Raw genomic sequence first — 13,468 nt, forward strand, 5'->3', positions numbered from 1 at the left:
GAGGTCTCCCTGCTCCAGCTCTTGTGTCACTGGTACCTCAGTTTCCCTTCAGTACAAAGGCCGAACGATCTGATTACTCCCACTGTCCGGGACGGCAGAAGAGAGCAGATGGGGGGAGCGGGGCACTTCCCATCCCTGGGAAAGACAGAAGAGGGTCTGGCCAACTCCAAAGCCCACATGCTAACATCCTCAGTCTAGACTCCAGCCTGTGCCTGCCCTGGGCCCCCCTTCAGAGGCACCTCCAGCACTTCCACAGCACAGCCTCCAGCTGGCAGCTGCTAGGACCCAGGGGGCCGGTGCCAGGCCCTGCCCCTCCCTTGCCAGCTCTGTGTGTCTCCAAAGGGCAACATCAGAGTGACAGCCAGTACCATCTCCAGCAGGGGCTGAGTTGCTGGGGCGGAGAAGAGAGCCGCAGTCCCAGCCTTGCACCCTTCCATGGGGACGGCCAAGCCCCCAAGAGGATGGCAGCCTGGGCGACCGAGCCAGCGCCTGGGCAGCCTGTGAGGTGAGAGGCCAGAGGAGCAAGGGACGGGTGAAGGGAATGGCGGGGAAGAGGGAAGCTCCACTTAGCTCTCTGCATCCCAGCACAGGGTGAAGCCTGAGCCCTCGAATGGCCAACACCACAGCGCTGAACGCCCCAGAAGTCGCAGCCTCAATAGGGTTGATCCTGGCGGCTGTCGTGGAGGCGGCAGCAATTCTGGGCAACAGCGCACTTTTGGTCGTGGTGCTGCGCACGCCAGGACTGCGCGACGCGCTCTACCTGGTGCACCTGTGTATCGTGGACCTGCTGGCGGCCGCCTCCATCATGCCGCTGGGCCTGCTGGCAGCACCACCGCCGGGGCTGGGCCGCGTGCGCCTGGGCCCCGCGCCCTGCCGCGCCGCGCGCTTCCTCTCGGCGGCGCTGCTGCCCGCCTGCACGCTCGGTGTGGCCGCGCTCGGCCTGGCGCGCTACCGCCTCATAGTGCACCCACTACGGCCCGGCGCGCGGCCTCCGCCCACCCTCGTACTCACCGCCGTGTGGGCCGCGGCGGCGCTGCTGGGCGCGCTCTCCCTGCTCGGGCCACCGCCCGCACCGCCCCCGGCCCCGGCTCGCTGCTCGGTCCTGGCCGGGGGCCTCGGGCCCTTCCGGCCGCTCTGGGCGCTACTGGCCTTCGCGCTGCCCGCCCTCCTGCTGCTCGGCGCCTACGGCAGCATCTTTCTCGTGGCGCGCCGCGCTGCCCTGAGGCCCCCACGGCCCGCGCGCGGGTCCCGGCCGCGCTCGGACTCTCTGGATAGCCGCCTCTCCATCTTGCCGCCCCTCCGACCTCGCCTGCGCGGGGTCAAAGCAGCCCTGGCCCCAGCACTGGCTGTGGGCCAGTTCGCAGCCTGCTGGTTGCCTTACGGCTGTGCGTGCCTGGCGCCCGCTGCGCAGGCCGCAGCGGCCGAGGCGGCCGTCACCTGGGTAGCCTACTCGGCCTTCGCCGCTCACCCCTTCCTGTATGGCCTGCTGCAGCGCCCCGTGCGCCGAACGCTGGGCCGCCTCGCCCGCCGAGCGCTGCCCCGGCCTCCGCGGGCCTGCACTTCGCGGGCCTGGCACCTTCGCGCACTCCTGCAGCACCTCCAGGGACCTCCAGAGGGCCCTGTTCTAGGCTCTTCTGAGGCACCAGAACAAACCCAGGTTTTGGCAGGAGGAGAGAGCCTGAGCATGCCAGAGGCCACCTGAGAGATCTATCTGTTAAGCTGAGCAGGGACCGGAGAAAGCAGGGTGGTATCAGAAGGGGCCCATCCAGCCTCTTGCACAGCGTGTGGCAAATGCCCTGCCTGGACTTCTGGCTCTGGAATGGGAGAAAGGAGGCCTGCAGCCTAGTAAGGCCCAGAGGCTTCTAGGAACTCGGAATCCTGGGTTCTGTACCCATCTCTTCATGACCTTGAGCACAGACTTACCCTTCCCTAGGTCTGTTTTCCCATCTGTATCTTGGACCATCTCTAAGGGCTCCTCCAGCTTGGGTGATTTGGACACTCATGGATGGTCCCCGGGCCAAGGAAGAAGCAGAGGTGGGCAGGATCACAGTGAAGAGGGCCCTAAGGGCTCACAGCCAAAGGGATGGGCCAAGCAGAACAGGGTCTGGGTTACAGCCACAGCAAGAGGAACCAGCTGGGAGACACCCAGAAAGAACCCCCACCCTCCTGACATTTGCACCCAGGAGAGACTGGACAAAACTACCGGAGCTCCTCCATCAGCTTCTAAAATGCTCGGAAAACAACCGGATCTACTTGGTGCCAGCGGCAGGAGGCTGGACAACATGACCCCCAAGGAGCCCTGAAGCTCTAGAACTGACATGTGGAAGGGGCTGAAGCCCAACTGCGGCTGTTGGAGTCACAGGTGGGGATCCTCTGGGGCCTCCCTTGGCCACACCCTTTTTCTGGAGGTTTTGCCAACACCCACAGTGTTTCACAGCTTCCTGGTCTCTGAGAATATTTATTCAAAAACAGGGATTGAAAAAACTGTACAGAGTGTCTGCTGCTGAGAACTCGGCTCCTGCCCCCATGCCACTCCCCCAGCTGCCCGGCAGTGCCCCCTTTTTGGGTTGCCCTCTGCCAAGCCCAGTCAGTCCATTCCAGTCAAAAGGGTATCAGTGGAAGCAGCAGGAATCTGCAGGGAGGTGGGGAGAGAAGCATGGCCCCCAGCCACCCCTCAGGTCTCCTCCCTGATCCCCACAGTGGGGGCAGTAGGCAGGAAGACCCTAAGGGATGGGGAGTGCATGAGTGACCCCCCAAACTGGGGGCACTAAGGATGCTCCCTGCATCCAAGCACAGAGCTAGAGGACATGGAGCCCCCTACACTGGGGCTGCCGCAGCTCCCAGAACCCTGGGCTGGAAACTGTTCCCACTTTGAGAGCAGGAACACCCACAGACCGGGGCAGGACAGGGAGTGCATCCATGCGTCTGGGCATTAGCGGCGTTTGGGACCCTGGGACTGGAGTCTCCTTGGGCAGGTAAGGTGAGGAGGCAGCCCCCTGCCGGCGGTCCAGCCTGCCCCCGCGCCTGTGCCTCAGCTGGCCTCAGTAGGGGGAGAATTTCTGCCGCTCGGCTTTCTTGCTCCCATTGGCCGCTGCCATCTTGGCAGTGTAGGCCGCCAAGCCCGGCGGCGGCCCTGGGGAGGCAGGTGGTAGAGCCAGGAAGGGTACAGGCTTGAGGCCGATGAAGTTGGAGAGGGAGATGGCATAGGGCGTGCCCAGCAGGCCTGGGGGAGCTGTGGGCAGGGCCGTCAGGGGTGGCGAGAAGGGGGCAGGCAGATCTGTGGGGGCCGAGCCAGGTGTCCCCCCAGAGGTAGACTTGGCCGTTTCTAGACTGGAAAGAGGGATAGAGGGAGGAGATGAAGGGGAAGGTGGAGGGGTGGGTGAGAAAGGGGGCAGTGAGGGCAAATATAAGGGGTGAGATTAGATGAAAAATAGAGAGGAATTGAGAACAATGACATAGGGTGGATGTCTTTGGGGAGAAGATGGGAAAGGCTGGAAGAGTAGGGATAGGAAGAAGGGACAAACACATATGGGGTGAGGGGAGAAATGGGGAGGCCAAAGACCCAGGGAGAAGTGTCAGGGATGGGGAAAGAGGACATGAGGGACAGATGGGGCAACATGGACTGAGTGGGACAGAATTAGGGGAGGCAGGGGACAGGCCCCCGAAGAAGGGAGGTCAGCTCTCCCCACCCGACCTCAGCCTTTCTCAGGCACCTAAGCCCCACAACCTGTAATCCCCTACCCCACACTCACCAGGCAGTGATGAGGTACTGGGCCAGGGCGATGGAGACTGGGGAACCAGTGATGGTCACATGCCGCTCACCAGCGCCCTCTGCTTGGTTCCCGATCTTGATATGTGCCCCTGACATCTGCCGGATCTCACTGATCTTGCTGCCCTGGCGCCCAATCACGCAGCCAATCAGCTGGGGGAGGGTGTGCAGAAGTCAACCCTCGGTAAGGCCCAGGCCCCTGGGCCTCCCTACCCGCCCTCAAACCACCTCATCCCCTGCTCACGTCATTGGGAACCAAGAACTCCTGTGAGCTGGTCTGGGTGCCAGGATCCAGTCCTGCTAGAGGGAGAGAGGGATTGGGTGTGATTCCAGGCCTTTCCTGCCTCCCCATGTTCTTTCCAGGGGGCGCTGCCCGGCCCCTTGGGATCTACCCCTGCCTTCTTCTGCAGGGGCTGCTCACCTGGCACCATGCTGGGTGAGGCAAAGGGGACTGCGTGGCCTGAGAGCTGCTGGAGCTTGGTGACCTGTGCCGAGAAGAGGGGTCAGGAGTCAGAGGAGGCTTGGTACAGGAAGGGGTGCCTGGGCTGTAGTCACTCACCTCAGCTGGGGTTACAGCCCCATACTGACCCTGGACGGAGAAGCCCTGTGGACACAAAGTGGGTAAAAGTGGTTAATGTGACAGGTCAGGGCAATTTGGCCAGGGTCACTCCTCCCCACCTCTCCCTGGACCCCCAATTCTTTCTTCCACCTACTCCCCCTGCTCCAGTAACATGTCCCACCCCTCCTGCTGTCCCCCTCACCTGGTTGGTGGAGAGAAGGACAGTACCTAAGGAGAGGCTTGGATGATATGGGATAGTGGCTCCTTTGGGTGGGGACTGGAAGGCACAAATGGGGAGGCTCTATCAGGATCCTGTCAGGAATCCCTGACCTCCCCAAGGCCCTCCCCATAGCCCCCAGGTAAATGTATCCCAACATCCTGGAGCTCCTAATCCATCCCTGCAGCCCCGCCCTGCCCTCTACCTGGGGTCACATGCAGAGGATTTAGGGGCCTGACAAGGCAGGCTCAGGGCCCACCCCCTGCCCTCTCTCCCTGCCCCAGGGCAGCACCTCCAGGATAACAGCACAGATCTGGCGCACACACAGGATGATGGCATCAGGCACCCCGGACACGGTGACAGCACGCTCAGTGGAGTTGGGGAGCAGGTCACCTGCCACCTGCACCTGGGCACCTGTAGTCTGCAAGAAGAGAACAGGGCCACCTCTGGCTACTCCCATAACCCAGAGTAGAGTGCCCAGGCTTGGAGTTCCCCAGGGGACAGGAAGCCATAAGCCCAGGTGCCCCTCGAAACAGAAGGGTAAGACCTGAGGCTGGTATCCCCTTCCCCTTACCTCTCGGATCTCCTTGATCTTAGTGCCGGCCTTCCCAATAAGCGAGCCACACTGGCTTGCGGGGATGACCAGGCGTAGGGTCACTGGAGGCCTGGAGACATTCCCCCCATTTGCAGGAGCAGCACAGAGGTCCTGGGCAGGAAGACTGTGGGTTGGCTGTGCACACCCCTGCTGCTTCTCCACCCCCGGGACACCTTCCTGCTGCGGGATGAAGGAGCAAAGCCCTCCCCCATCCCACTCCGAGAGAAGCCTGCCCTGGGCTTGGCCTTCCCTCCCACCTGTAGCCATCCTGTGGCATCGGAATCCTGTTTCTCCCCAGGAATCACCCTTGGCCTCCCACCCTAGCAAGCCCCAGACCTCATCCAGCTTGAAAGCGATCATGGAGACTGCATGGAACACGGCTGCTGTAGACCCGGTGATGGTGGTGATGCGCTCGGGACAAGAGCCTTCAGAGATGGTGATCCGGGCGCTGCTCTGCGGATACAGGACAACTGCCGGGCAGTGCGGCTCCTTCTCTGTTTCCCGGGCAGGAACCTGCCTGCCCCTCTACTCAGCAGGCCCCAGGCTGGAAACGGCCACCTTCTAGGGGCACTCACTTGTCATCCCAGATGGTGGGTTCAGGGACAAGGTGGAGCAGGGATTTCCCCTCCCCTCCAAACCAGGTGCCCTGGGCTCCTCTCCCAAACTCCATCCTCACCTGTTCCCGGATTCGCTTTACAGTCTCTCCTTTCTGCAGGAGACAAAACAGAGAATGGCTCTTAGGCTGACTGGTCATTGCCTCCTTTCGTGGACTGAGGCCTCTGGTTGAAGGGGACACACAGAACAGAACCGGGCACCTACCTTCCCGATTATGCTGCCCACCTCCTGCAAACAAGACAAGAGTGGAGTCAGCAGGTACTAATGCCCCAGGCCCTGCCCTTTCCCCCCCTTGGGGCAGGGGCTCTGCAAAAGACTGGACACCCAAGATCAAACTCTCTCCCAGCTGGCCTGGCCTTGCCCTCTACCTCCTCCTGAGCCATTGAGAACCAACCCCCTCACCTTCCCGTGCATCAGCATCCGCAGCGTGAGGGTGATGCTGAGCTCTGGCTCCTCCTCCAGCCCCGCATCTGAGCCGCTCATCCTGTCAGGCGGGGCTGGGGCCGAGGTGGCCTGGGAGTATGTCCACGCTGTGGCCTGGCCGGCTCTGCAGGGGTGGCGGAAGAGGGATTAGAGAGAAGCTCAGCTCTCTTTCGGGTCCCCTGCCCTTACCTGGGGATCCCAGAGCCAGGCTAGCCAAACTCCCAGAGCAGGGAGACAGTGTGGGCCCCAAGTTTCAATGTCACATTGACCTGCGTGCTATGTGCAACTCACTAGCTGTGTCAACCTGGCCAGCCTCAGCTGCCCCATGTGTAAGAAGGGGATACCCAGCCCTACCCGCAGTGTTAGGGGAATTAACATGAGATAAGCACACGTGGCAGGCACCCAGTCTCCATGAGTACCCTTCCCTTCCCTTTGTACATGAGAAGAAAGAATTAACTAGGAGGCCTATGAGAGTCCAGAGAAGAGGTGCCTCCTCCCTGACCTCCTGGAAGAGGGGACCCCTGTGGATGGGGCCTTGAAGGTTGGGTTAAGGTTGAACGGTTACTTCAAACAAGAGGCACTTGTGTCTAGGGGCCAGAGCCCCACTGGCTAGAGCATGAGGAGCAGCTGGAGAGGAAGCTGGAGCAGCCATGGGAGCCATGAGGGTCTTGAAAGGAGGGTGGAAGTGAAGGTGGTGAGGCTCCAGGAGGTCCCACTAGAGGTCTGCCCACTAGAGGTCACTAAAGCAGAGGCTCCTGCAAATCAGCTGTGAGCAAGGTTCATTCAGGACTAGGGGATGGGGGTTGGGTGTCAGAGGACCAGCAGTCTGTACAGTGGCTTTCCAAGCACACCTCCTATGTGCTGAGGAGGTAAGAAGTGTTCAGGCTGGCCACATTCTCAGCCTGGAGCACTTCCTACTGTACAAGAAACAAGTCACTTGGGCTCTGAGTCCCAGTGTCCTCGTCTGTAAAATGGAGGGACTACTTCCCCCGGGACTGGGTAATGGGTAAGAAAGGGACTGCGGGGCTGGGTAATGTCAAGGCCGTTAACTGATGGAGGAAGGAGCTGGAGATTAGCTGCTGGGATTAGCCCAGCCGCCAGCCCTCCCCCTCCGACCCCTTTTCATGCCCCAACTTAATCCTGAACCTTAATCCTGCTTGGAAATCCCTCTCCTCCAGTGGCTGTCTCCCGCCAAGGCTCAGCCTTAATGGGGAGCTCACTGGAGGACCAGACCCCGAGTAGGAAAACAGGGAGGGAACCAACTGGGACCAAGTCTGAGCCAAGACCAAGCCCCGACCCTGCAAATTCCTACCATCCGGGAGGGCATCAGCCGTGATGAGTGTACTGGGCTCGAGCACTCCGGAGTCCTCTGGGCACCTCCCTGCCCTATCCTGACATGATAGTCAACGGTATGGAGCTCTGTCCAATGCCCTCTTCAGAACCTCCCTTGCTAGCCAGAGCTTGCGTGTGGAGGAGTAGGGCTGGGGCTCCCAGCCTGGCTTTCTCAGGAAGTCTGAGCAAGCCACTGTATGGCCTGAGGCCTGTTTCTTCACCTGTACCATGGGAGTGACAATCCTGTCTCCCCAGGCACCCAGTAACTGTCGCCTCCCCAGCACTTGCTCCTCTGTCTCCTCAAGTTCTGCCCATAGGCTCTCCAGAGGTCAGAGGTCAACACTGGATGCAGGGATGGTGCTCTGTGAGCATCCTGGCCAACCTCATGCTAGCTGCCCTTGTAACAATCCCCCCGCTGCCTGCACTTCTCCCAGAGAAACACTCATGATGACGCGTTCGGTTTCTGTCGTCCTAACCAGCCCGGGAGCCCCTTAGAGCAGGAGTGAAGGCTGCCTGCCGCCTTCTCCTTGTGTTCCCAGAGATCAGGCCAGAGCCAGGCTTGAGAAGGTGCTCAGAACACACTGGTTATCTGAACAGACCAATTCTCCAAAGGGAAATTGAGCCTGATGCCTGGAGAGGGTCTGTAACCTCCCCAAGGTCACAGAGAGGTGGGGCGTGGTGGGACTAGCAGGGTCCTTCCTGCTAGTGCAAGGCTCTGTCGCAGGCCCTGTCTGCCTCTCCTTTCTGGCTGTCCCATCTGGGTCTGTCAGTCCTCTTCCTAGGTGTGGGGGTGCTCTTCAAAGGTGGGAGCAGGCATCAGTAATCCCTGAGACCTCTGCCTGGCTAGTAGATGTGGGCTGTGTTTGGAAAGGACTGACAGCTCATCCAGAGCCACAGTCTTAAGCTCCAGAATTTTCTGGGGCTTAGGGACCCCTTTGGGGCAGTCTCCTGTGGGAGACCTGACACTGACCCCGTACCATTTCTACGTCACCTCTGTGGGCAAAGGTTCCTGGGAAAATAGGGCAGAAGGGCCGTGACATGGCCAGAACTAGGCCTCCTGCCCTAAAAAAGGTACCTGGCAGAGCCCCATTTCCCCAAATTCAGAGGGTGGCCTTGGTTAGGCCTGTACCAGACCTGGACCTCAGTTTACCAACCTGTGCTATATATGTACATGGGCTGGGGGCAGGGGGCAGTGGCTGGTCTCTCTGTGTCATTTCTGTTCTGAGGGACTTTCAAGGTTCTTCCTGTCTTTAGGGGAGAACAAGGGGTTGTGACACAGGTTTCCCTAACTATTTCCCTAAGAGCCCTAAGAACAAGCAGCACTACTAGGCATACTGGCGCCTCTTCCACCCTCACTGGGTCTCTAAGGAGTTATTTGCTGCTCCAGCCTAGTGGGCCTTGGGTCCCTGCTGGGTCACCCACATGGCAGCCACGCGTCAAGCCATACTGACCTCCAGCTCACCTTTGGGGGTGCCCAGCCCCCTCTGCTCAGCAGGGCTTCCTGGCAGAACATACTAAGCTCAGAGCAGGCCTCTGACCTCAGGCTTTCCCTCCTGCTCCCCAGACCCCCTCCCCAGATGCAGTGCCCACTCCTTCTGTCCCTGGCTTCCTGCCACTCAAGCTGGAGGGGGCGGGGGGGGGGTGACAGCTGTGTAAGCGATGGCGGCTGCCTCTTCCTGCCCCTCCCCCCCAGCTGTCTCTCTCTCATGACAGCTGCCCAATCAAAGGGCCGGGGGCTTAGCCAGCTCCCCCCCGCATGCAGGGATCAAGTGTCCACCCTGGCTTTGTTCTGGAGCAAGAACAATCCGGGGGAGGGGAGGGCTCCTGGGGCCAGGCGACTCAAGTGGACCGGCCCGCCCCTTGGGGGATTCCCTCGGCTCTGCTAGCCAGCTTGTCTGGACCAGCTAGGGATTAGAGACCCACCTGGGCTGGGAAGAGAGGAAAGTCCAGTCTCCAAGTTCATCCCCCACCTCACATCCCCCAACACCCCCCTCAGCACCTCCAGCCTCCAACCTAACAGCTTCCTTCTACTCCTACTCCAAAAGCAGCCATGCTGGCCACACCCAGTGATGCTGGGGAATGGCTCGGGGCATCAGGCAAAGCAGGGCGTGGTGGTGGGTCAGGCAGGGTGGACTCTAGGCCTGGAGGGGATTGGCACTGAGGGATCCTGACTCCCCTGCCCATCTCCTTCTCTGGGCATGCTCACCCTTCCTGATTAGCCAGGCCTCCATAAGGACTGCCCCAGCATCCTCAGACCCATGCACCCAGGCTCTAAGCCTTACAACCTACCAGGATAGCCATTCATAACCATTTCTTAGGAGAGTGAGGGGAGGAGGGCCCTGAAGGGGGGCAGCCTGAGATCCATGAGCTCCAGCCTGTTTTCTTGACCTAGAACTGTCCTGTAGACTCAATGCGAGGCAGAGAAGGGACACTCTGACAGGCTGGCTGGTGCCAGAAGGGCTACAGCCTCCTTTGAGCATCATTAGACAATCCCCCAAGAGTCCTCACAGCCAAGGGAAACTAAGGCAGGCTCAGGCCCAGACTGGATTCCAGGAGAAAGGGCTCAACTTCATAGTACAGCCCCACCCACTGGTACCCATCCCCTCACTGTCTCACCCAAATTGAGAAATGTCTCTAGCTTCCATTCTGCAGGGTGGAGACTGGGCCACTCTGCTGCTCATCCTTTGCTCCCCAGTGCCTCCAATGACAGGCACTCAAGGCCCTTCATGATTTGACCCCTGCCAACTTCTCTTGTCTCATTTCCACCCCATCCCCCACACACAACAGACTGCAAAACATGCCTAGCACCTCCAGGCCTCTGGGCCTCTGCCCAGGCTGATCCTAGCTTGAAATGCCCATCCTCCCCACTGTCTGTCCAAATCCTTCTGAAATGCCACCTCCTCTGTGAAGCCCTCCCCAACTTTCCAAGTCAGATGTAATCACTCAGGCCTATCTGCTCCCCCAAAGATGCCTGCAACTCAAAGGAGCCTCAACTGAGCATTTCCAAGCCTATCTTTCCTCTACACAGAGAGTTCCAGGAGGGCAGGAGGTCCTTCAGGAGGGTAGAAGCCAGGACCAGGTTTAGTGTGCAGGAAGAAGAAAGGGCTTGCAGGGCCCAGAGGAATTAGGGATGAGAGATGGGGCTAAGGGTCCCAGAGGAGCAGTGAGGGTAGAGTGAGAAGACCCAGGGCACAGAGGACCAGTCACATGGGAGAGTGAGGATCTGCCTGGACAGTATTCCCAGTTCCCATTCCTCAGCACCTCCAGCCCCTGCTCCTGCTGTTTCTCTGGGTTTAGGGGCTCCCTGTACATATTACTGGAGTGGGGGATTTGTGCTGTGCTTTGAGACTTCTGGGGGCCCAGAGTGGGTTTCCCCATGGGGAAGGGGAGCTGGAAGAAGAGCTGTGGAGTGGTGTGGGTTTCACAAAGTCAGGCTCGGCCTGTCACAGCTGTAAGGGCCCCACCAGAGAGGAACCTGAGGTCCAGAGAGGAAGGGGCTTGTTTGTAAGGCTACATGAGAGGCAACTGGCTGAGCTGGGAGAACCCAGGGGTCCACCTGTGCAGCTCAGAGCTCTTCCCTCAAGAGATCAGTGCCACTAAGCAATGGTGATGGAGGCTGGAGGGGAGCAGTGATGGGAGTAGGGAGGGTGGACAGAGCCTGTCTGGGACACAGGGTGGGGCAAAACCAGCCTCCCTGTGGCCTGGGCCTGCCAGGGTGTGTGGGCCGCCTGCTCCCAGCCCCCCACCCTGAGCATGCAAGAAGAACAATCCCCTTGTGTTTGGGCAGCCTGAGCCTGCATGCTGATGAAGACTGGGGGGTGGGGGCTGGGATGGGGGTGCCTTGTAAGTTGAAGGGGCTCCTAGGGCCTGGAGGGGCTGGGGGATCTTCAGATGGTAAAGATAGGGTCTCAGTTGCTGGCTCTGAAGCAATGAGGATAACCTCAGTAAAAAGTGAAGGTGGGAGCCAAGATTTAAGGTCCTGGGGAGTCCCTGGGGTCTAAATGCTCTTTGTAGGGGAAGAAGGGCCCCCGGGACACAAGTTCTGTTGGTCCAGCAAGAAGGTGATCATCCTGGGCTTGAGAGGGCCAAGAGCCCACATTCTGGGAGAAGGGAATGCACCTGGCCCTGGGTGCATCCCCTTGAAGACCACTCCCCAGGGTGCTGGAGCCGGGCAGGGCACAGGGTGCCACAGGTCTCAAGATGGCGGGCCTGGGATAGGAGAGTGAGGAGGCGGGTACCTCCATCTCCTGGCCAGGGAGGCTCCAGGGCCGTGCTGAAGTGAGTAGCCAGAGCCCCCGCACCTCCCAGGACTTCAGCTAAGAAGCTAGGTCTGAGCAGAGGAGCTGAAGAGCCCCAGGGCACGAGGGGCCACTCGGAGCCTCCAACTGTCATCTCTACACACTCCTGGCCTGGAGGTCTGTCTGGCTCCCCTAAGGATTGCAGAGAATGGGAAGGGGTGTGTGCTGAGCCAGGAACTGCAGGGAAATGGCATATGGGGACAGAGATGGAGCAGACCCAGAACCCAAAGCAGGAGGACAAGAGAGGAGCAGGTCCAAAGGACAGAAACAGCAGGTGGGATGAGGGCCTCAAATCTGGGGTCTCAGGTCCAAGAAGCCCCTCCCTGGTGTTGGGGGCTCCTCTGGCAGACCAGCGCCCCCCATCTGTGCAGGCCTGGGCCCGTGCGGGACAGACAGGGAACATGTTCCTCGCAGTCTCCCAGTCTCTCAAACCCGGGACCCAGCCTGTGGACTCGAGCGCGGGCTCCCCGTCCCTGGCCGAACCCCCAAACTTCGCGGCCCGTGGTGCCCCGCCCGGCCCGCGCCCTACCTCGCTGGGGCTGTCCTGCGGCGGCGGCGGCGGCGGCGGCGCGGCGGCTGGGCCGCTCAGTCCCACATTGTCCCCGGGAGAGGCGGCCGCTCACAACTGCGAGTGACATCAGCTGCGAACAATGAGGGGTTTGACAGGCGCGGAGCCCGGCCGGCCCGGAGCCCGGCTCCGCGCCCCCCCCCACCCCCGGCCCGCCCGGCCCGGCCCCTCCCCGCCCCCTCCCCGGATCCGATTACAGCGCGGCGGGCCCGCCCCAGCCGCCCAAGTGCCGCAGCCGCCCGCCCCGCCCCGCGCACCGCGGTGCGCCCGGAGCGGCGGCCGCTTCCGGGAGGGCTGGGGCGACCCTTCCCTGGCGGCTCCTCCAACCCCCAGGAGTCGGGAGCAAGGCGGGGAACCGGCCTAAAACGCGGTCCCGGCCGCGGTCCTTCCCGCGCCGACCGCGCTGCGCCCCACTCCCAGTCCCTCCGCTCTCCGCTGGCCGGTCCTTCCCGCCCGGGCTGCCAGCCCGGCGCCTCTGCCGAGCCCCCTGCACCCCCATCTCGGCCTCGGCCCTGCTGCCAGCCCCCGCGCTGCCCTGCTCCGGCTCGGCTCCCTCGGAGCTCGGGTTTCGACCCTCGGCCGGGCCGGGTTCCCGGAGCTCCTGGCTTCTGCGCCATCCATCCCCGCGCGGGGCTCTCGCCCACCAAGCCCCACACTCCTCAGCCACCCACAGCTTCCGCGAGGCCCGGCCCTTGTCCGTCCAGCACAGGTTACCAGACCAGCTGGAGGAGGTGCCTGAGAGCGGTGTGACCCTGTGCACCCGTCCCGTGATTCCCCCAAAGCTACCCCCAGAATTCCTTTTCGGGCTAGGGTCGCCAGGGACGCCGCACACTTGAGTACTCGACTAGGAAAGGCGTAAGAGTAGGGGGAGGAGCTGGGCGGTTCCCAAGCTCTCCCCTTCCCGCACCGCACCTCCCGCCGCCGCGGGCGCAAATCTACCTCCCCCCTCTCATCCGTAATCGGCTCAGTCTGGTCCCACTGACCTCCACCTCCCCCTATAGCTGAGTCTCTTGGCACCTGGGTGTATGTGGGTGGGGAGGGGAATCCAATCTCCCTTCCCCTCCATCTGGCCCGGTGGACAAAGGGCAGGGG

General features: G+C 61.4%; 2 protein-coding genes across 5 annotated transcripts; one reads left to right on the forward strand and one right to left on the reverse strand.

The window, feature by feature from the left end:
• Positions 1–591: 591 nt before the first annotated feature.
• Positions 592–2,489, forward strand: GPR62 (G protein-coupled receptor 62). The gene has a single exon (XM_072941391.1). It carries the CDS (start codon positions 611–613, stop codon positions 1,700–1,702), a length of 1,092 nt encoding a protein of 363 aa, XP_072797492.1. The 5' UTR covers positions 592–610; the 3' UTR covers positions 1,703–2,489.
• Positions 2,442–12,529, reverse strand: PCBP4 (poly(rC) binding protein 4). 4 transcript variants are annotated; one of them, XM_072941387.1, is made up of 13 exons: positions 12,338–12,529; positions 6,158–6,302; positions 5,960–5,983; positions 5,817–5,849; positions 5,477–5,593; positions 5,120–5,251; positions 4,838–4,966; positions 4,531–4,605; positions 4,329–4,373; positions 4,191–4,254; positions 4,014–4,066; positions 3,753–3,922; positions 2,442–3,133 (listed from the first exon to the last, which is right to left on the reverse strand). In XM_072941387.1, exons 2-13 carry the CDS (start codon positions 6,236–6,238, stop codon positions 2,818–2,820), a joined length of 1,239 nt encoding a protein of 412 aa, XP_072797488.1. In that variant the 5' UTR covers positions 6,239–6,302; positions 12,338–12,529; the 3' UTR covers positions 2,442–2,817. The 4 variants fall into 4 exon arrangements, with proteins under 4 accessions (XP_072797488.1, XP_072797489.1, XP_072797487.1 ...); XM_072941388.1 differs by having other exon boundaries at positions 2,442–3,330; XM_072941386.1 differs by having other exon boundaries at positions 4,014–4,069.
• Between the last annotated feature and the right edge of the window lie 939 nt (positions 12,530–13,468).

The sequence above is a fragment of the Vicugna pacos genome, chromosome 17 (assembly GCF_048564905.1).
Source record: "Vicugna pacos chromosome 17, VicPac4, whole genome shotgun sequence".
Taxonomy (NCBI): Eukaryota; Metazoa; Chordata; class Mammalia; order Artiodactyla; family Camelidae; genus Vicugna; species Vicugna pacos.

Excerpts from the sequence above, each read along its gene's own strand:
- GPR62 (XM_072941391.1), top strand. The coding sequence starts at position 611 with ATGGCCAACACCACAGCGCTGAACGCCCCAGAAGTCGCAGCCTCAATA.
- PCBP4 (XM_072941385.1), bottom strand. The coding sequence starts at position 6,238 with ATGAGCGGCTCAGATGCGGGGCTGGAGGAGGAGCCAGAGCTCAGCATC. Across the intron at positions 4,067-4,190 it reads CTCACCCAGCATGGTGCCAG|GACTGGATCCTGGCACCCAG; the intron begins GTGAGCAGCCCC and ends TCCCTCTAGCAG. Across the intron at positions 3,923-4,013 it reads AGTTCTTGGTTCCCAATGAC|CTGATTGGCTGCGTGATTGG; the intron begins GTGAGCAGGGGA and ends ACCCTCCCCCAG.